This window comes from Mandrillus leucophaeus, unplaced genomic scaffold (assembly GCF_000951045.1).
Source record: "Mandrillus leucophaeus isolate KB7577 unplaced genomic scaffold, Mleu.le_1.0 Scaffold68, whole genome shotgun sequence".
NCBI lineage: Eukaryota > Metazoa > Chordata > Mammalia > Primates > Cercopithecidae > Mandrillus > Mandrillus leucophaeus.
In genome coordinates this window covers 3,483,147-3,503,514 of record NW_012107363.1, presented here as the reverse complement: position 1 = coordinate 3,503,514, position 20,368 = coordinate 3,483,147, and the positions used below count along the sequence as shown (strand labels likewise).

General features: G+C 57.0%; 2 protein-coding genes across 4 annotated transcripts in view; both read right to left on the bottom strand.

Moving 5' to 3' along the window:
- The window catches only part of CPZ (carboxypeptidase Z), a 34,546-nt gene extending 29,343 nt beyond the window's left edge, over nucleotides 1-5,203 (bottom strand). For all 3 annotated transcript variants that reach the window (XM_012002179.1, XM_012002177.1, XM_012002178.1), the window contains exon 1: nucleotides 4,944-5,203. Coding sequence is in view for 2 of the 3 variants with exons in the window: in XM_012002177.1 (XP_011857567.1) it covers nucleotides 4,944-5,031 (88 nt within the window). In the remaining variant the exon portion in view is untranslated. The remainder of the gene's footprint in view (nucleotides 1-4,943) is intronic.
- Nucleotides 5,204-9,349: 4,146 nt separating this feature from the next.
- Nucleotides 9,350-16,833, bottom strand: GPR78 (G protein-coupled receptor 78). Its single transcript, XM_012002175.1, has 3 exons — nucleotides 15,579-16,833; nucleotides 14,577-14,690; nucleotides 9,350-10,084 (listed from the first exon to the last, which is right to left on the bottom strand). The coding sequence occupies exons 1-3, from the start codon at nucleotides 16,244-16,246 to the stop codon at nucleotides 9,775-9,777; spliced, it is 1,092 nt and encodes a 363-aa protein (XP_011857565.1). The 5' UTR covers nucleotides 16,247-16,833; the 3' UTR covers nucleotides 9,350-9,774.
- Between the last annotated feature and the right edge of the window lie 3,535 nt (nucleotides 16,834-20,368).

Below are 20,368 nucleotides of genomic sequence, written 5' to 3'. Positions count from 1 at the left end.
TCCGGGTGTGGAACAGGCGTGTGCGGGCGGCCCTGGGGAAGACGCAGCTGCCTCGGGGTATGAAACAGGCATGTGCAGGAGGCCCTGGGGAAGATGCCGCTGTCCTTGGGTTCGCCCTTCCTCCCTGTCCAAGCTGGCAGGGAACATGGACCATGAACCACAAGGGTTGTGGAGGACAGGGAATATGCCCAGTCCCCCACCACCACGTCACAGCAGGGGGCCCCAGGCAAGTGGCTCTTTTGTGTCTCAAGGTCCCCCATTTCACATGGGTTCATTATAATCACTTTGCAGGGATTCTGTGAGATGAGATGACCCATGGTCCAAGCCCAGCACAAGATCTGCCGGGGGGAACAGTCTCCATCAGCCACAGTGTGCATCATTCCTGCAACGGTTTCAGGACAACCCGGAGACGAGCTGCAGGAGCCCGTGCTGTGCTAAGTGTGGGAGAGCAACAGGCAAGGGCACTGGTTTCCTAAAGCATCTGGGACTGGAGCGGCCCTAACTGGAAAGAGGGGGCTGCAGTGTGACCACCCGCCCGTGCCCACCCATCCATGCCCACGGATGCCCACAATGTGCACTGGGATGAGCACAGAGGAGCTTGAGTCCCCCTGGACGGCTGTCACGGGCCTGTGGGCGTGAGGCTCTCCGGGCACCCTCCCTGGCACCCTCACGTGACTCCCAGGCCTTCATGGTCCAGAGCATCCCCAGACTCCACCAATCTGCAGCATAAAGGAGGCATGACAGCTTGAACTTTAGGAAAAAAGGAACGAAAAAAAAGCTGGTCCAGGATTCCGCTTGGAACACTGTGCTCTCACCCGCCTGTCTGTGTGGTTAAAGACAACTGGGTGATATTGGGAAGAACAGGTGAAAGGCTTGCATCCACACAGGGCCCCATGTGAGCACCCATCCCGTGCAGGGCCCTGAGTGAGCACTGGTATGCAAAGCTGGCCGCCGACGGGGCCACTCTGGCAGCAGGGTTTGCACTCAGCTGACCCACGGTCTCATCCTGCACTGAGCTTGAACCGAGGCAGATGCTGCAGCACAGTGAGCTCAAGGATCAAGGTGATCTCAGCCCAGTGCCCTTGTCCCCACTCCCTGGGTACCCATCACAGGACTCTGATGGTGCCCGGCTGGCACTGAGCTTGGCCTGGCCCTGAGCTGGTGAGCTTGGGTGAACCTGGAACTTTGTCTATTCACTCAGCAGGCATGAGCGAGTGGAAGAACTAACTTTGACTTGACCCTGGGGCTTCTGCTGGCCTCAGGGAGCTGCAAGGTGAGGTGTCCATCCCTGCACCTGCTCCTCTAAAGCCACCAAGAGCCCACACGAGTGACTGGACCATCACACAGGGACTGGACAGGCGATCCCTCTGGCTTCCTGTGGCTTCGAGTCTCCCTGATTCACAGATGACGGCACTAAGGCTCCAGGATGAACCACTGCCCGTGCCTCAGTTTCCTCGTGTGTAAATTGGGATAATGATCACGCCTACCTCATAGGGCTGTTGGAGGATCCATCAAGATTATTACGACAGCAGGGTGAGGTGCCCACTGAATGCTCAACACACAGAGGCTCGGGGCGCACGGTGGGCAGGAGCAGGACTGTTTGCTGTGACCCCCCAACCAGCCATGCAGCCCCATTGGGGTTTCCCAAGGGGCAGGAAGAGCATCTACCAGCTGGGTTGCCCCGGCTTCCACTGCCCGCCATGTGTAAGGCACAGAGAGGGGTGGGTTTGTTTGCCAGGGCTGCCCTAGCAAAGTGCCCACCATGCTTGAGTTAAAGCAACAACAGCTGGGTGTGGTTGCTCACACCCGTAATCCCAGCACTTTGGGAGGCTGAGGCAGGCGGATCACGAGGTCAGGAGTTCAAGACCAGCCTGGCCAACACAGCAACCCTGTCTCTACTAAAAATACAAAAATTAGTTGGGCATAGTGGCGCACACCTGTAGTCCCAGCTACTCAGGAGGCTGAGGCAGGCTAAGTGAGATGAGCTCCATCTCACTTGGACCTGGGAGAGGGAGGTTGCAGTGAGCAGAGATTGCACTACTGCACTCCAGCCTGGGTGACAGACTCTGTCTCAAAAAAAAGAAGAAGCAACAACAGTTCAGAGTGCTGGAGGCTGGAAGTCTGCAGTCAGGGGTCTGCAGGGCCGCACTCCCTCTGAAGGCTCTAAGAGAAGAAACCTCCCGCCCCTCCTGGCTCCTTGTGGCCCCAGGTGCTCCTTGGTTCGTGGCCACAGCACTCCCGTCCCTGCCTCTGTTGTCATGTGTGAAATTTGTCCCTGTTTCTGTCTCTGCCCAAATTCTCCCTCTTCTTCTAGGGATACCAGTTATTGGCTTAGGGCCTGCCCTAATCCCTCGTGGCCTCATCTGAATCAGATTTCATCCACAAAGGCCCTGTTTCCAAGTAAGCTCCCATTCACAGGTGCCAGGGATTACATCATCAGTATGTCTTTTCTGGAAGATACAATTCTTCCCCCAACAATCACCAAGCCCCAGTGGGTGCTGCTGTGGCCACAAGAGAGTCAGGATGGTCTGGGAGGAGCCCTCAGGGGCTGCAACTGTCCCAAGACCACACAGCCAGTCCCATGATGTGGCTGGGCCTTTGCCAGCTGGCTTGGCCTCCATAGACCTCTAGTTTTGCCACTTATTGCATGGGGGCAGGCCTGCTGACCCAAAGCCCACTCTCTGCCCTCCTAGGCCCCGCCTGCCCTGGCAGCCACAGAGCAAAGCCAGCGAGACTGTGGGTGGTTAGACTATTCACCAATGCTTCCCCACCCCAACCACTGTGGGGCACCGACACCCCTGGATCCCCCTGCAGACTTGCAAATGCACAGCGGGGTGAAAGCCTGTGCCCCTAGAAGGCTCTCAAGCCACGCTCTCCAGTACAGCAGCCACAAGCCACACGTGGCCACTGAGCCCTTCACATGTGGCAAGTTCAAACCAATGTGTGCGATGTGTAAAATGCACACCAAATTTCAGACGTAGTACTAAAAACAGTGTAAATGTTTCATTAATTTTTACATGAATGCCAATATACTGGAATTTTTTGGACATATTGGATCAAATAGAATTTGTTACTAAAATCAATTTCACCTGTTTCTGTTACCTCTTTAGTGTGGCTACTGGAAAATATAAAATTCTGTGAATGGCTTTGTGTTTCTGTTGGACGGCGCTGGTCTGAAAGCTGCTTTTGAAATGGTTCTAAGCCTTTTAACCACGAGGTGGCAGCATTTCTTCAGCAGGGGAGTGAGATCCCGGCTGTCTTCCCCACCCTGAACTGACTAGCGGCTGTGCCTGGGTCAGGGATGAGACCTGAATGAGGTCAGAGAGGTCAGGCCATCTGCCCAGGTCACACAGCAGAATCAAGGAGTCAGAATCTGAATCCCAGACCCTAGGACATGAAAATCCCCTCCGTCCCTAGGCTCTGGTGAGGACAGGGAATCCTTCACCAGGAAAGGGTGAGAGAGAGGGGAGAGAGCACCAGGCTTGCTCTGAGCAAGACCCAGATGGCGAGACAGGGACATGGCAGCCTGGGGTGTGGGGGCCTGCACTGCAGCTGACCGGCTCTGCCCACTTCTGCCTGTGGGCTGGAAAGGTCCTTGACTTCCACGCTCATCCGTAAGACGGGAGACTGGACTGGAGGATGAGTGATTCCTCCTAGAAACACTTGCCGATGCCATGGCTGTGCTCAGCACCTGCCAGGGACAGAGATCAGCCCGTGCATCCTGCTGGGTGAGGACAGGGCGATCTGTGCATTCTGCTGGGTGAGGTCAGGGTGGTCTGTGCTGCCTGCCAGCAGAGGAGGAGGCTGCACTTCTTCCTGGGAAAGGGCAGGTCAGGAGAGCTTCCTGGAGGAGGGGGCTGTGGTCTCCAACAAGCCTATGATTCTAGATACTGTCTGGGCTCTCAGGGGCTGAGGGGAGGCCCACCCACGACACAGCACAAGTTCCAGAGCACCCCACCCGCACACGTGCATGAGCACACACGCAGGGGGTAGAAAAGAGCTGAGGTAAGGCGAGGAGTAGAGGTGGGGGGAAAATTCAGGCATCAACAGGACGGAAAGGAAAAGCATCGACATCATGCCCCAGGGTGGGGTATCGTGGTCCTGGCACATCCACTCGCAGGGCTCAGGCAGTTCTCAGGTATCCACAAACCCCACACAACAAGCGATTGAGAACATGACACCCTGCACCCTTGAACCCACACAGGGCCCTACTCCTGAGGAGCCCAGATGTCTGTTCCTGATGAGAGTCCTGAGCACGGCTTGCTAGATGCACCCCCATACCTGGAGAGGCTGTGAGGCCAGGTAGGAGCCCAGGATCCAGCCCCCAGCCTCTACCTACCTGCTCCCCACCCCCGCTGCACATCCCTTGGGTGAGGTCATGCAGGCACACACCTCCCAGAGGGTCCCTGCGTCCCTCCCTTCTCCCGGCCCCAGATCCCTCCAGGGGGCCCACGCCCCCTCCCAGCCCTCAGGGCCACTTCCGGAGACTTGCTGTCCACATCACAGCTCTAGCTGGGAGGGAGGGGTCGAGAGTTTGCCATAGCCCAGAGAGACCGCCCCCTTCCTGGAAGGACCCGGAGACCTTGGATGGCCTCTCACCCTGCAAAGTCCTGGCACCTGCTCCCTCGGACCCACCAGCAGGGCGCCCCTGCTGCTGTACCCGACAGGAGAAAGATCTCGCCCCTGGTCCAGGCATGGTGACCCTCTGCTGCCTGGGGTCCCGGCCTGGAGGCCGTAGAGAGGCTCCCTGGTGTCCCCGTCCAGGGGAGAGGTTACCCTACCAGTTCCAGGTCACATGCTGCCCACTTTGGAGACGTTCTCGCGGGGGCCATAGGCGCCTAACCTACTGGAAGAAAGTTCCCGGGCCCTTGGGAAGCGACGGGTCACACTCCCCGGAGGTTGCAGGGTGGAGGGTGGAGGGTGGGGGCAGGGGACGGCCTTACCGGCGGGGTTCCGCTCAAACTCGCACCCCGGCCGGGCAGCGGCGAAGACCAGGACTGTGAGGAGCAGCAGCGGCGGCGGGGGCGGCATGGTGGGGCGGCGGGCCTTGGACGGCCGGCGCAGTGATGTGGCACTCGGGCCGCGCGGCCGGGGCTCTGCGCTTGCTGGGCTCCCGCCCCCGGCGCAGGGAGGGCGCCCCAAACGCAAATGCCGGAGTCGGGTTACAGTGGGCAGCGCCAGAAGCTAGAGGGAGGATGCCGCTGGGGGAGGAGGAGGGGCAGGACAGCAGATAAAGGCCCTGCCTGCCCTGGGTGGGGTGCCCCGCCCCCTCCAAAGGTCTCCCTGCCCCTCCTTGGGACTCAGTTTCCCCATCTACCACCTGAGCGCACTGTGGAGCTGATCCGCAGATTCCCTGCTGATCCTGCCTAAAACCCCTGGTCCCGGGCACAGTCTGCATCTGCAGGTGGAGGGGCTCTGGCTGCAGCCCTGACCCCAGCTGACCAGGGCCTGTCAGGTGAGGAAAGTGAAGGCATGTCCCCACCTGCTAACCCTTGTCCCCGGTGTGGATGCCGGGGAGGGGGCTTTGCTGGGCGGCTGGACCTTTAGGAGCCATGTGCCTCATGGATCCTTTACCAGCTATGCCAGTGCACCAGTACCAGGCCCCGGAGCCAGCTGCCACTCAGCCCTGAGACTTAGGACAAGCCCCTTTGCCCAGAGGCTGGTGTAATGGAGACAGTACTCACAGTGGCCCAAATCATCGCTGGCACCCAGCAGGTGCTGCTTCCTGCGGGTCATCTGCTTGAAGATGCCCATTTCAACACCCCCGGGGATCTGGGGCGTCTGGTGCTCAACGCTGCCCTGTCTGCCTGGACTTGGCTGGGTCCTTCCGGAAGCACCTCTGACTGCCCTGGCCGGCCCATGGGGCTGCCCTGCAGGACAAGCTTCTAGGAGAGAAGCCAGTTCGTGTCGTCAAAAGAGCACGGACTCACTGTTCACAGGATCTTGAGCCGGTGGCCTGGCCTCCTCCAGGCTGGGAGCTCTCCACTGAGAAACAGCACCGCGCTCACCTTGGGGCTCATGAGGATGGGGTGGGGGCAGCATGGCAGCCGGGAGGAGTCCCTCAGTGGTTGGAAGCCAGCTCCGCAGCTGGACATGATGCGTGCCAGCCGGCATCCTCAGCACTTGCTGCGCAGCGGGTGCTGGCGATAAAAGTGGGTCTGACGCCTCTCCTACCCACCCCACGGCTGGACCCTTGAGAGGGGTGCTGGGGCTGTGAGAGCCTGGAGAGGGAGGGTTGTGTCAGCCTCGGTCAGGTGGAAGGACTTGGCTAAGCAGAGGAGAAGGAAGTACTAAGAGAAGGCCCAGAAAGGATGCAGGCTCCCCAGGGAGGGGCCAGTAGACTAGAGCACCCAGCACTTTAGCCCAAGACCGTGTGGATAGGAGTGAGGAGCAGTGGGGACAGAGAACAGAAAGGGCCAGCAATGCCAGGCTTAGGAGCAGAGACCACAGGCTCTGGCAGGAGCACAACCTGCTCTTGGCTGCATTTCCAGGAGCTTGCTCTGCTTGGTGGAGGGTGGGTGAGAGGAGGGGCTGCTTCGCCAGGGACTAGGAAGGGTTCTGGAGGCTTGGCCGTGGATGGGTGTCCAGGTGAGGCAGGAGGAGGGTGAGGGTCAGCAAGCGCAGAGGGGATGGAGAGAGGGCTCCTGGCTCAGAACCCCTTCTGGCCCAGGTTTGCACCCCGTGTGAGCAGGAGGGAGGCTGGGGTGAATGAGATCATGGTCTCAAAAGGACAAGAAGGCAAGCTGAGTGAGAGGACTGTCACTCTGGGCTCCCATAGGGCCTCCCTCTGCCTCACCCATCATGGAATGCTGCAGCCCTCTGACAGATGGAATCAATAAAAAACTCCTGGTCCCCCAAATAAAATAAATGAGCAGTTATGTCCTTCAAGTTGCCTGCCAGCCTCACAGCCTCCATGGCTCTCTGCTTCCCGCCCACCCATGGGAAAGCCCCCCAAGCTTGTAGCTCCACCGTCAAAACAACAGGAGACGCCTCCCTCACTCGGCCGCACGCAGGGCGCAGGGCCTAGCCTGGAGGTCTTGGAAGCCCAGCAAGGGATTGCATGCAAGCCCAGGCATCTAGAAAGCTCTGCTCTCCTGGTAATTGAACGGTGGCTAATGCGAGGCAGAATTCCCCCCTTTCCATGGAAATGAGACACCCTCTGAATAAGATGTTTATTGATTCACAGCATTCGTGAGACCCAGCATCATTTTGCAACACATTTAAGTGCACATGAAAAGTATCTTTCAAATTACAAAAAAAAAAAAAAAAAAAGGCTCCATGCCTAAAGCAAGGGACAGCCCAGCATGGGAGCCACATGGGCTGACGGAGAAGGGCGGAGGGAATGCCTTAAGATGCCTGTTCCAGAACATCCCATGGAGCTTCCAAGGAAGGCGAAACATGACAGCAAGCAGTCCCCGTCTCTAATAAACAGCGTGCCTCCCTCTAACCGTGGTGCCTTCCAGCAGGGCAGGGTGCACGCGTTTCCTTGAGTGGCGCTAAAGCAGTGACAAAGCATTTTAGCCTGGCGGAGACGCAATAACACGGAGGGTAGGCCCCGCTGGCTGCCAGGCTCCTTGCACCTGGGGAGCTCCCAGGGACAGGAGAGGGCTCAGCCAAGGAGCTCACAGCCTGGGCTCTGGAGCTTTAGACAGCGGGGACCTACCTGCTTCTGCTGTGGGAGTGCCCTCCCTTGTGAGCACAGGGCACCGGGCTGCAGCAGGGTCTCGAGTTCACGTGCCCTCTGCGAACCAGGGCCTGACGCCCACCTGCCCCACCTCCTGCCTGGAACCCCTGGGTTCGATTGAACTGGCCAGGTCTGTGTTCTAATGTTTTTAACTGTTTAATGGTTAGTTGCTATTATTCCAAACAATAATTTGTTTTATTTGAATTACACTTCACGATTTACATTTTTAAATTTATCCTTTTGAGGAAGGCATTGGCAAGTCAGCAAATAACACCTGGTTTCGGCCGGGCGCGGTGGCTCATGCCTGTAAGCCCAGCACTTTGGGAGGCTGAGGTGGGCGGATCACTTAAGCTCAGGAATTCAAGACCAGCCTGGGCAACAAAGTGAGACCTCCATCTCTACAAAAAAAAAATACAAAAATTATCCAGGAATAGTGGCCCATGCCTGTGGTCCCAGCTACTCAGGAGGCTGAGGTGGGAGGATGGCTTGAGCATGGGAGGCGGAGGTTGCAGTGTGCTGAGACTGCACCACCGCACTCTAGCCTAGGCAACAGAGTCAGACCCTGTCTCAAAAAGTTGTTTTAAAGTACAATAATAACACCTGTTTTTTGGAAAAGACTCTGTGAAGCTGCCTCAGCTGGGTTCTCCACTGTTAATGCCAAAAGCAAGTGACAGCCACATGTGTCTTGGAAGAATTCAGCCTCTGGAAGGAAATAATTTGATGTCCACGCTCTCCCTGCATTGCTGGCCTTGGGTGTAGGGTGTCACGATACAGGCTCCACGCCTGCAAGAGCCCACGGGTGAAGCCCATCAGAGAGTCCCATGAGGCAGGGGCCTGAGGTCTTGCAGTCCACCCTACCTCTGCAGGGGATGGCCCTGGGCCTTGAAGAAAACAGCAATGACAGAAGCTGAAGAGAGAATCGTGTCCATTCATTCACTCGCTCACTCATTTATACACACACCTCTCCACTGGGGGCCCATGTGCACTGTGTACTACTCTTTCCCTGAGCTGTGAAATAGGACAGATGTGCACAAAAGTCCTCAGCACTGTCCCATGGGGACATTCAATGTCATTGATGGTGGGTGCCCCCACCGAGGAATGGCACCCTGTGATTACTAAACTGGGGGTGATGCACACGGCTACTCAGGGACACTCCACCTTCTCTTGGCTCCCCCAGCACTGCTGCTGGGGAACAAGGGCCCTCCCCATCCTGGGCCACCCTCTCTGGACACCTGGGCCCTGGCTACTACTTCAATCTCTTGACCATCTCAAGTCTAGGATCCAGAGGCCCAGAGGTGGCCTTCAGGGGCAGAAAGCAGAGGTCATGTGCTCTGATGATATCATCACCAGAAAAGGCTCTGAGCACACAGACTCCACATCCTCCCCAGTCAAGATGCCAAAGTCCTGGCAAACCACGGAAAAGGAGGCAGGAGACAGGCTCCACTGCTTGCCCACACAGGCAGTCACAGAGGACAGGCCTGGAGCTGGGGACCTCTAGGTTTCCAGAGATGGGCACGTCCCAGGGACCGCCTGTGCCTGCCGGGCCCTGACCACAGACTATCAGATGTGAGCTCTGGGAGCCCCCAACCAGACTCTGTCCCAGCATTTATCTCCCAAACCTGGGCAATGCTGAGAACAAATCAGAACAATGCTAATAACCAGGTGGGAGTAACAGGTGTCCACCGGGGCTGCAGAAGAGACTCTGAGCAAGCGTGACCACTTCACCCACATGAACAGCAGTCACTCATAGGACGCCCACGGGTACCACGTGCCACACAAGACGCTTCCCTACCCACCGTCTGCAAGCATCGCCACGACCCCAGAACAAGGGCGAGGAAGCTGCGGCTCAGAAAGTAAGAACCGCTGTCCCCGGCTGCCGAGCAGCCAGGTGGCCGAGCCTGGAGCTCTCCTCCCCTGCTCCTGCTGTCCACACCCACATCTGGCCCTCTCCTCTTCCTCCTGTACTTCAGCCTCAGCTCAAAGTCAAGCCGCCGGTGTCTGGGGGTTCCCCAGTGGCGTTTCTGTGGCAGGGCCAGTGCCCTTTCCACAGGGTTTCTTAGAAGGTGGGGCGGATGAGCCCTGCCAGGCCCTCAGTGTGTCTGCTGCAGGCAGGAATCATTCTCTGCGTCCAGGGAGCTGCTGTGGGTGGACGCCGGGTGTGGGGTTCTCTTCAGCACCTGCTGCACCATGCTGGCCAGGTCCAGGGAGCTGTTGTGGGTGGATGCCGGGCGCGGGGTTCTCTTCAGCAGCCGGCGCGCCATGCGGGCCAGGACTTGGCGGAACGACCGGCGGAGCAGAGAGTACGTGAACGGGTCGACCGCCGCCTTGCTGTAGGTCAGGCACTTGCTGAGGATGCCCCAGTGGGCGTTCACGGTGACGAAGGGCACGAGCTCCGCCAGCCTGTTGGGGAAGTGGAGCAGCTGACTCAGCCACAGTGACAGCACCCGCCACACACTCATGCTCCGGGACAAGGCTTCTGACCAGCGGCAGCACAGCCTGAGGTGGGGGCCACAGAGTCAGGACAAGTACACACCGCAGCCCTGACGCTCACTAGCCAGGGGGCTCTGCGCCAGCACCCTGAGCCTCGGTCTCCTCTTCCTAAAACGGGATTACAAGGCTGGGTCCTGGGACTGCGGAGCAAGCCGACATCAGCCTGCATACAGCAGGTACTCAGTAGTTGGCAGCACCGCCACCGTCACCCAGGCCTTCTCCCACCATCCTCACTCTCAGGTCAGTCCACCCACCTGCGTGCACACCTGCCACGGACGCCTGCACACAGAACCAGCTACCGAGGGAGCCATTACCACTACCATGCTGCAGACCGAGACACCCCAAATGTGAGCACTGGGAGCCCCCAACCAGACTCCCCTCTGGCATTCATCTCCCAAACCTGGGCAATGTTGAGAACAAATCGGAACAACACTAATAACCAGGCTGGAGTAACAGGTGTCAACCTGGGCTGCAGAACAGACCCTGAGCAAGCGTGACCACCTCACCCACATGAATCGCAGTCACTCACGGGATGTCCTCGGGCACCATGCACCACGCAGGGTGCTTCCCTACCCACCCTCTCGAAGCATCACTCAGAGAGGCTTGATGGCGTCTCTAGGACCATCAGGCATACAACTCCCAGAGGAAAGGCTCAGTCCCACATTCTGAGTCTGAGCCCAGTGCTTTTCTGAAATCAGACTAGAATTCAGAGTGGAAGGGACTGGGCTCTGCGTGGGGGAAAGCAGCAGGGGGCTGGGCCTCTGGGGACTTGGATGGACCCCTTCGCTCTCAGTACAGCCTGGGCTAGGGGCCACGGGGTCAGGACAAGGCTTCTGACCAGCGGCAGCACAGCCTGAGGTGGGGGCCAGGCTGTGCTGGCCCCTGAGGTGGGGACAGAGTCAGGACAAGGCTTCTGACAGCTGTCACAAGTGCATGTGCTGACCAGTGGCAGCCGTTCCGCTTCCCAGGTCCTGGCTTTGAACCAGGGCCCCCAAAAGCCAGGGCTTTCCCCATCAGCCTGATGACCCCCCAGGCAGTGAATTTCTGTCCCAGAATGTCCCACCCCCACTCAGAAGGACTGCAGCCCTGTGATTTACAAGTTTGGTTGGATCACTCATTAGTTTGGAGACCACCTGCTAACCACCCACAAACACAGCAGCTGCTGGGGTGCAGCAAGGATCAGACTGACTCCCTCCCTCCAGGGCACCCAGTCCAGCGGGGTGAGGATGAGGAGGCGGGCAAGCAGGCAGGCAGCCACCTCAAGCTGAGAAGCAGGGCCACAATGTAAGGACAGGGAGAACTGAGGGGTGTGGCCAGAGGAGAGGCATCCAGAATCCAAAAATCAGAGCAGGGACACAGATCCAAGGCAGTCATGGCCCTAGTCACCTACCCCAGGCTGAGGTGAGAATCCAGTTACAGTAAGTGACAGTCCGCAAAGGACTTTGCCACCGGCCAGCATATGCACATCAGGTACACTGTCACCCCCACGTCCACGAAGCCCACCATCAGGCATGGACTGGAGACTGGTCACAGCCAACCATCAGGCAAGTGGGAAGGAGGGTCCTATCGAAGGATCTGAGAAGCATGGCATTTCTTTCAGTCACTAGGGGACTGAGCTGCAGGTGAGTAAGAAAGCCACACATGGCAGAGTGTCTATCCCCTAGTGAAGCCACGGTGCAGGTGGAAGTCATAGAAACACCCAGCTGAGGCTGTGTCTGGAGTCACACTGGGACCAGAAGTCGTGTGTCAACCACCAGCATTCCAACCAGCCATGACCCTGCGGAGAAGGGGGCTCGCTCACGTGTCCACTGATGCTCAGCACCTGGTGACTGTATCCATCTGCCCTCCCCGCACCCCCACAGTAGACCACAGACTCCACAAGGGAGGCTCTGTATCCCCAGCGTCCTGGTCTCACTGCTGCACACCCCAGGGACTTCATCTGCACCATGGATTAAGTCAGTAAAACTCAAGAGTGACAACCAAGAAACAAAAGAAAAATCCTATATTCTGCATCTCCTTTACCTACTTTATCCACATGAACTGGCTCAAGGTGACTTTGAGTTATTTCTAAGCAGATTAAATTCACCTTCAAGATGTCCACAGAAGAGTCTAACAATGCATCCCAGTTCTGAAAACAATTCCCAGGAGAAGAGCTCTGAAATATTTTTAGCAATTGCAGAACAATTGGAACGAGTGCACTACCTTCTAAGGGGCAGCAGGGACAACATGCTCCTGGATCTCTGACTTCCTGTGGGTTAAGCCAACTGCATTAGAACCTCGTCCACACACTGGGTGGAAGCTCCGGCTGGAGCCTCAGGGCAATAACGGAGTGAGGTTCTGATTTGGTTCATTTCTATGATGTGAGAGGCGCCTGTCAGGCAAACCCTCCAAACTCTGATCCAGCTGTGCTGCTCCCAGGCTCCATCCCCCAAGGCCCCTCCCCCACTGAAACACCTGCCTGGTCTTGCTGACCTGCATCTTCCGCCATCAGAACCAAGAGGAGCCTGTGTTCCATTTGATTTTGTAACTGCAGGACCAGGCACAAAGCCCAGCACAGAGCAGGTGCTCATTAAATGTTTAGCGAGTGCGTGAAGAAATATGTATCCTCATTAATGCTATATTGTACCCACGTTTTTCACGGAGAAGAAAGCCTGAGCTGCCCAGATCCCAGAGTTGGTAACAGCATTGTGGAAACAATGCTGCAAAGGCGGGCTTCATGACTTTGTTTGGGATTCTTCCTTTTAACACTTGAGTGCACGCTCATCGCTATGCATGTTTACACACACGGTCAGGGCCTTGTACACATGCGGGAAAATAATGGTTACACCCATTAATCAACATAATATCATGGCTGAGTGAGCCAGTCTCACTCATCATTCATTTAAAATTTCAAAACGAAATGCTGGAGCTCCGGAAATGTTAGCACTCACCTTCTACATGTATGTGCATACATGTGCATGTATGAATACACACATGAAACCTCCCAACATACACCTGCATGCATGAGCAGGCACATGGGCACACATACACACAAGCACAATAATCAGATAAATAGCTAGTTCCCAAGAGAAGAACGCCACAGTTTCTCCATCCACACTTGTGCCCATGAAGTTTCCTAAGAACCAGAGGCCTTTGCCAGGTTTTATGTGAGCAAGGAGGGTGCCTGTGATCCACAAGAAACCTGGCTCTCTGTCCCTAAGCCAGATGGGATTGGTGGCCAAGAGCTCCTGTCCCAAGTGCTGATTCCAAAGAGCTCAGAGGGAGCCTAGTAGGCAGGACAGAACTGGTGCCACTCATCATGGGCACTCTGGGACCTCCCAGGTTCCTGGGACACAATTGTTGCCCCACACACACACAACATACCTAAGCACCCCAGTGACCTGGAAAGACAGGCGGGCATCCTGGACAGACCGGCAGACCTTGTGAGGCATTAGATAGCAACCCCGGGAGGACCCTACACAAACAGAGCCAGAATCCTGGTACCATACTCTCTGCTGGCTCCCTCCCCTGGGGTGGGGACCTGGGCCCCTTGAGGATGAGGGCCACGGACCCCTCCCGGGAGCTTCTTCCTTCAGGGCAGCCTCCTGTGGTGGCTCAACACGTAGGGTGGAGACCTCCCAGCCAGCCTGAGTGCTGCAGAGGCCTGGCCAAAAATTCCATGGAGCTTCCAAGAAAGGCAAAACATGATAGCAAGCAGTCACCCTCTCTAATGAACAACTTGCCTCCCTCTAACCGTGTTGCCTTCCAGCAAGGCAGGGTGCACACATTTTCTTGAGTGGAGCTAAGGTAGTGACCAAGTGGCCAAGTGGGTGACCCAGGAACCCCGGAGGTAGAGACTGCAGACTCCCCTGCCCCTCAGCACAGCACTGGGACAATGGTACCAGCAGAACCTTTACCCACAATCTTTCCCAAATTACCTGTGACTCCAGGTAATTCTGACCTGACAAGCACTCAGGCCAAGGTCTCCAGGAAAGAGAGGAGCAAAGAGAACACTCACCTGGCAGCGTTATCGCCCTGAGGCTCCAGCGGGAGCTTCCACCCAGATTCCCGACTCCACACCCAGGAGATGCGGAGTCTGAGGTCTGGGTTAGTCCCAGGTCGCCTGATTTTGAAAGCTTCCTCGGTTTAAAGAGCCAGGTGCTGATTCACAGACCCCATATCTGCCTGTGCCTGGACAAGGCGAGTCTCCTCATTTGTAGGACAGGATGGGGGCCAGTGCCAGCTCTCTCCAAGGGTCTTTCCCAGGAGCTGCCAGCACAGCCCCCAGCCCATCAGGTGTGGAGGAGGGTCCTGTGGTGATGGCCACCTTCCCAATACCCAGCTGGGAGACCTCAGAGTCCTACTCAACTGAGGCCAAGCCCTCCCAGCTGTTCCCACGACAGGCGCCGGACCCGGGACCCACCTGGTCACGACATACGGGGCAAAGCAGATGAGGAAGCTCGCAATAGAGATGCCAATCTTCCTGGTGGCCCGGTGGCGGCGCCGCTTCTGCTGGATGAGGCAGCGCTGCCGCACACTGTGGGGACAAAGGACAGTGGTCGGGATGATGGCAGGGTGGGGACAGAGCCCAGGCCCAGAGCCCAGGGGCCGAAGTGAGGGCAGACAGGAGGGTTTCAGGATGTTTAGCCTGGAACCTCAAGAGGACAGAGGGATGGGGGAGAGAGAAAGAACAATGAAAAGAGGTAGGCTTGCTTTTTTGTAGGTGAAATAAAGGAAGACTGGAAAGAAGGGCCAGCTCCTCCTCCTTTCCCTCCGGCTCATCCTTCTCCACACAGAGGGAACTGAGGCAGGCCTGCTGATGGAGGGGCAAGGCTGGGGCCCTCAGGGAGGGAGAAGTCACCTGGTCTGCCCACCCTGGGAGCAGGAGAGCCTCTTGGGGGTTCTGTGGGGGGCCGAGGGCAAAAGGGGAACACCCTACGGGAGGTAATTTGGAACAATGGCAACACTAGCTAGAGATTCAGGAGACAAATCCTGCCAACTAGTGAGCAGAAAGCATGGGGGGTGGACCGTGCTCAAGACGTGAAGCCCAGGGCCATGCAAGGGTACTGGGTCAGCAGCAGGCAGAAACAAGCAGATGCCTCAGACCCACAGCTACTCCATAGAAGGGGTGTGTCTGGCCGTCCACAGCAGAGCCCGCGGAACCCCTCCCGGAGACGCACACCCCACCGCTCTGCGCAAAGTTCCCTGTGCGCTGTGAGCACATATCCCAGGAGGCAGAGGCCCCCACGGTGTCTGCACCAATGAACCAACTGGAAACCCCCGCGAGCAGCATGCAGGGGCAGTGCTATGGCTGGTGAACTCTGGACGGAGTAAAGGTGATGATGCCCACAGGCTACTGGAGCCAACTGCCCAGGGAGCACCTGAGTCCCTGGCCTGAGCCGGTCGGCATGCACTCGGCCAATACCTGGGGTGCAGGTCGGCAAGCAGCATGAGCGCCTTCATGGTAACGATGTCCATGCGCTGGCAGTGGCTGCGCGCCACCCGGTGCACCCGGAGCGAGGTGAGGCAGAGCACCGCCAGCGGCAGCGCGAAGCCCATGGCATGGAGTGTGGCGGTGAAGGCTGCGAAGCGCGGGCGCTCAGGCTCGGGTGGCAGGCGCAGCGAGCAGGACGCGAAGGCGCTGCTGTAGCCGAGCCACGAGCAACCAAGAGCAGCGACCGAGAAGACCAGCGACTGTCCCCAGGCACAGCCCAGCAGCAGGCCGGCATCGCGCGGTCGCAGGCGTCCAGCGTAGCGCAGCGGGAAGCCAACGGCCAGCCACTGGTCTGCGCTCAGCGCCGCCACACTCAGCGCCGCGTTGGACGCCAGGAAGGTGTCCAGGAAGCCGATGGCTTGGCACGCGCCGGGCGCTGACGGTGGCCGCCCGCGCATCACACCAAGCAGCGTGAAGGGCATGTCCAGCGCGGCCAGCAGCAGGTGGCCCAGCGACAAATTCACCAGGAGGACGCCCGAGGCGCGAGTGCGGAGCTTAGAGCTGTAGGCGCAACAAAGCAGCACCAGTGCGTTGGATAGCAGCGCCACAGCCAGCACCATCACCAGCAGCCCCGCCAGCAGGGTCTCGCCGAGGCCCATGGCGCTAGCGTCTCTGCAGGCACCCTGAGGTTCTCATGGCTCTTCTTCGGGCGCGGGCCTGAGAAAGTGCGGCGATGGAGTGGCTGAGCGGCACGCCCACAGCTTCTGGGAGGTGCAGACCCGGCCGGCAAGGCCCAGAGCGGCGCGAGGAAAGCTGCGGCAAGTGCGCTGTCCGGGATACCCGGGCGGAGGGCGTTGCTCTTCCGAGCGGGAGCAGCCCGGGGCCGCCCTGGAGGCAGCGCAACCGCGGTGCTGTCCAGGGTGCTGAATGCGCTCACCGTCCCGGCAGGACTGTCCTGAGGCTGAAGCGAGGCATGGGGGCGCGGGGCGTAGGGGCGAGGGAGGTCTCTTTGCTGACACTGTATCTTTCCTTCTTCCCTCCTTGTAGCGTGGCAGGATGGGACTCTGGGCTCTTCTGCTCTGGGCCAGGTCTGTCCCTGCCCTGGTCACACCTCCAGCCGAGCCTTCCAGCGCTGGTTCATGCGCAGTTGAGACGCCAGCGAGAGCCACTAGGTGGATCCTAGGCTGCACAGCCCTCACCACGCCTCTGCCCCCAGGCTCTGGCACCAAACTGGAGCGACCTGGTGGCTTATAGGGGCGGTAGGGGCGGTGGGGGCAGGAATGAAGTGGTGAGAAGCTGTGCAGGCGGGGCAGAGGGAGTGACGGGGCGGGGGCGGGGGCGGGGGCGGGAGTTGCCCTCAGGACTTCCCTCCCATCCCCCAGCCTCAGCCCAGGAATTGTGACTGCATTGACGTTTGTTGAAGCAAGAAGGGCGACAAGAAGTGGAAACAAGGTTGAGAGAGGCATGGGGGAAGGAGAGAGAGGAAGAAGAAAAAGCAAAGAGGAGAAGAGGAAGTAGGGGGAAGAGGGAAGAGCAGAGAAAAGCAACAGAGGGAGAGACAAAGAAGGGGGCCCCTTGAGAGGACCCACCCAGAACGGGGTGCCGTACAGAAATGCCTGTCCTTCGTCTGGCTCCTGGAGCCCCGCGGTGCGAGGTGCGTACCTCTCCCACCTCTGCCATCCCCTGTGATGGCTTCTGAGCCTTCTCACCCGGTGGGAGTCTTCCAGTCCATTCGTGGCCAGTTGGCAGGACAAGGATATGGTGAAGGCTCCTGGAAGCTGCTTCTTCCAGGAAGCTTTTTGACATTTTCTCCCCAGTGGCAGCCACAACATGACAGAAATGAAGGGCAGACCATTGCCCACCCCTCCCCACACCCACCCTCACCTGCAGGCTCTGCCAGCCCTTTCTGAGGGACAAAGGGTGGCTGTGGGGTGGGGGTTCACCCGTGGGCCTCTCTTGTACCAGTGCTGCAAAGTGGCCAGGGGAAAAGCCACAAGTGCACAACTGGCCTCCTGCAGCACCCCCTGCTGTGTGCCTTGGGCACATTACTCAAACCCCTTGGGCCTCACTGTCAGATTGCCATCTATCAGGTGGGGATATTAATAGCTAGCAATAGCATCTGCCTGTGGTGGTTGCTGTTAGGGTTAAATTGGCTAACATGCACAAAATGCTGAGAACATCCCAACAGACAGTGAAGGATCAGAACAAAGTCAGCCTTTATTAAGGGGCCCATCTTATAGCTGTGCAAAAGAAGTTTCATTCAAGTGTCTGTGCCAAGTCCCCATAACTGCAAACCAGGAGTGCCGAGATTCATACCTCAGCCCTTCTGGCTCTAACTCCAATGTCCTTGTCATCCAGAGAGGCCATCACACCAGCTCCAAGCCATTGCCATCCATCAAATGCAGTGGCTTTCTCTCTCCCCATTTCTCCCTGGCAACCCCACCAAACTGCTTTCAATTTTCACCAAATTAGACCTTGCCTGAAGCCAGAGCAGCCATGTCAAAGTTTTCCTGACATGCCCAGGAAGAGTGGGCCACTCTGAAGCTTCTGCAGGTCAGGCAAGGTTGCAGGGGAATAGCTTGGACAAAGTGACTGTGATGGTGGCGGCTTGACAGAAGGGGCCTCCCCCAACCCCTCCAAGGCTTCTGAGTGACCGTGTGCAGCTCTGGGGAGCAGTGGAGGTGCCAGGTGACTTCACGGGGAGACTGGTCTAGCCACTCACCGAAGCCTCTGTTATCTCTCAGCTACTCCAAAGGAAGACAATTCCACTTGCAGGGGAGCAGAGAGCATCTCTTCTGAGACATGAGTGTGGGGAAGCGCCACCAGCCTGTATTATGAAAGGCAGGCCATTCGCTCATCTGCAAGGATGTACTGGGCACCGGCATGAATGAGAAAATGTGTGCGGTGAGATCTCTGGACTCTGGTGGGAGCACCTTGATAGGTCTAGGTCTGTTCTGTTTGCTGCTTTCCCCAAAGCCCCAGCACTCCTGGCCTCAGATCTTGCCAGCCTGGCTGCCCCCCTTCCCTGGGTTGTAGGGGGTGGTTTTGAACCCTGTGGTCTTCTCAGTATACTATCATTTAATCTTCTTACATTCAAATCTCATTCCTGATGAAAAATTTAAATCCTCTGTAGGGTGAAATGCTGGACCTAATCCATTTATCTTCCAAAAAGAAAAAGAATATTAAAATATTAAATATTTTCACCACTTCTTTAAAACATAAGGCAGTACTCCTGACTATGCCATCCTGCCCATTCTTGCTGAGATATGCATTGCAACGATGAAGTTCAGGATTGGTTCCCAAAGGCTCCTCCCCTGCCTAGTGATAGTTAATGGTTCCCCATTGCCTATGAAACTCCTTAGTGGCCCCTCCAAGTCTACCTAAATCTGGTCTCCGCCACTCATGCTGGGCCCTTTGCTGTTGCTGTCACTCACACACACAAAGACACACACACACACACAGGCAGGCACACGCATGCGCGCACACACACGCACACAGCATTTAGCCACATCTCCATTACTCATCACCCATGCACTTAACCCACACGACCTGACTTTGTCTGTGTCGCTGACTTGGCCTGAATGCCCTCTCTGCACTTTCCTTCTCATCTACTCCTCCTCTAAGACAAAGCTCTGCTAAGCCTTCCCCTGTCAGCCAGGGAGAGCCACACCTCCTCAGAACACCTGCCGAGATTTTCATCTCAGCCCCAGTAGAAGTGCTGGGCTGAGATGAAGTGCAGAGGCTGAGATGCCTCTGCTGCTTAATTAACGCAAATGGCTTAATTGTTACCTCATCTGAAAAACAGGGGCAGGAAGACCCATCTTCGAGGGGTGCAGTAAGAATTAAATAAGGTTACATTCAATAAAAGAAATAAGCTTAGTACTAAAATAAGTTTAAATAAAATCAAATGAGCTCAGTTAGCCATTATTCTTTTCCCTCCTTTCTCATTTTTCCTCCCCAGTTGCATGTAACAAGCTGTCGGTGTATATCTGTGGAAATGAAGTTGTCATTAGTGACAGCACTTCAATATGATGTAATTGATACAATTCACTTGTCTCACAAAACAAGCTTGTTATTTCTCTTGGGGGGCCAGGGTGGTTGTGTTGATCAGATCTGACTTTGTCCACATCTTCTCTCTGCTCAACAAAGTGAAGGAATCAAGCCTTGTGTGATTCCTACAGTCTGCTGTGTCCAGCACGTTCTCTTGTACATGCTGGGTACCCGGTACATCCTTGCAGATGAGTGAATGGCCTGCCTTTCCATAATACAGGCTGGCAAAGCTTCCCTGCGCTCATGTCTCAGAAGAGATGCTCTCTGCTCCCCTGCAAGTGGAATCGTCTCCCCGTGGAGTCATTGAGAGGTGACGGGGCTGCTGTGAGTGGCTACACTAAAGTCTCCTTCTGAAGCCACCTGACACCTCCACCACTCCCCAGACCTGCACACACATGGTCACTTAGAAGCCTTGGAGGGGCTGGGGGAGCCCACTGCTATCAAGCCCCGACTGCAGGAAAGCATCTGGAAGGAACAATCTGGCATATTAACAAAAATGATTGCTCATAGACAGGCGGAAAAGGGAAAGGAGGAAGATGGAAAGACAGGGAAATGAATGAAACTCCCAACAACAGGAAGGCAGCAAGTGCGTGATTCTATTCCCCTAGAGCATAGCACTGCACCACCATTAAAAAGCAGGTGCCGGCCGGGCACAGTGGTTCATGCCTGTAATCCCAGCACTTTGGGAGGCCAAGGCAGGTGGATCAGGGGTTTGAGACCAGCCTCACCAA

Excerpts from the sequence above, each read along its gene's own strand:
- GPR78 (XM_012002175.1), bottom strand. The coding sequence starts at position 16,246 with ATGGGCCTCGGCGAGACCCTGCTGGCGGGGCTGCTGGTGATGGTGCTG. Across the intron at positions 14,691-15,578 it reads CTTGCCGACCTGCACCCCAG|TGTGCGGCAGCGCTGCCTCA; the intron begins GTATTGGCCGAG and ends TTGTCCCCACAG. Across the intron at positions 10,085-14,576 it reads GCCCCGTATGTCGTGACCAG|GCTGGCGGAGCTCGTGCCCT; the intron begins GTGGGTCCCGGG and ends CTTCCCCAACAG.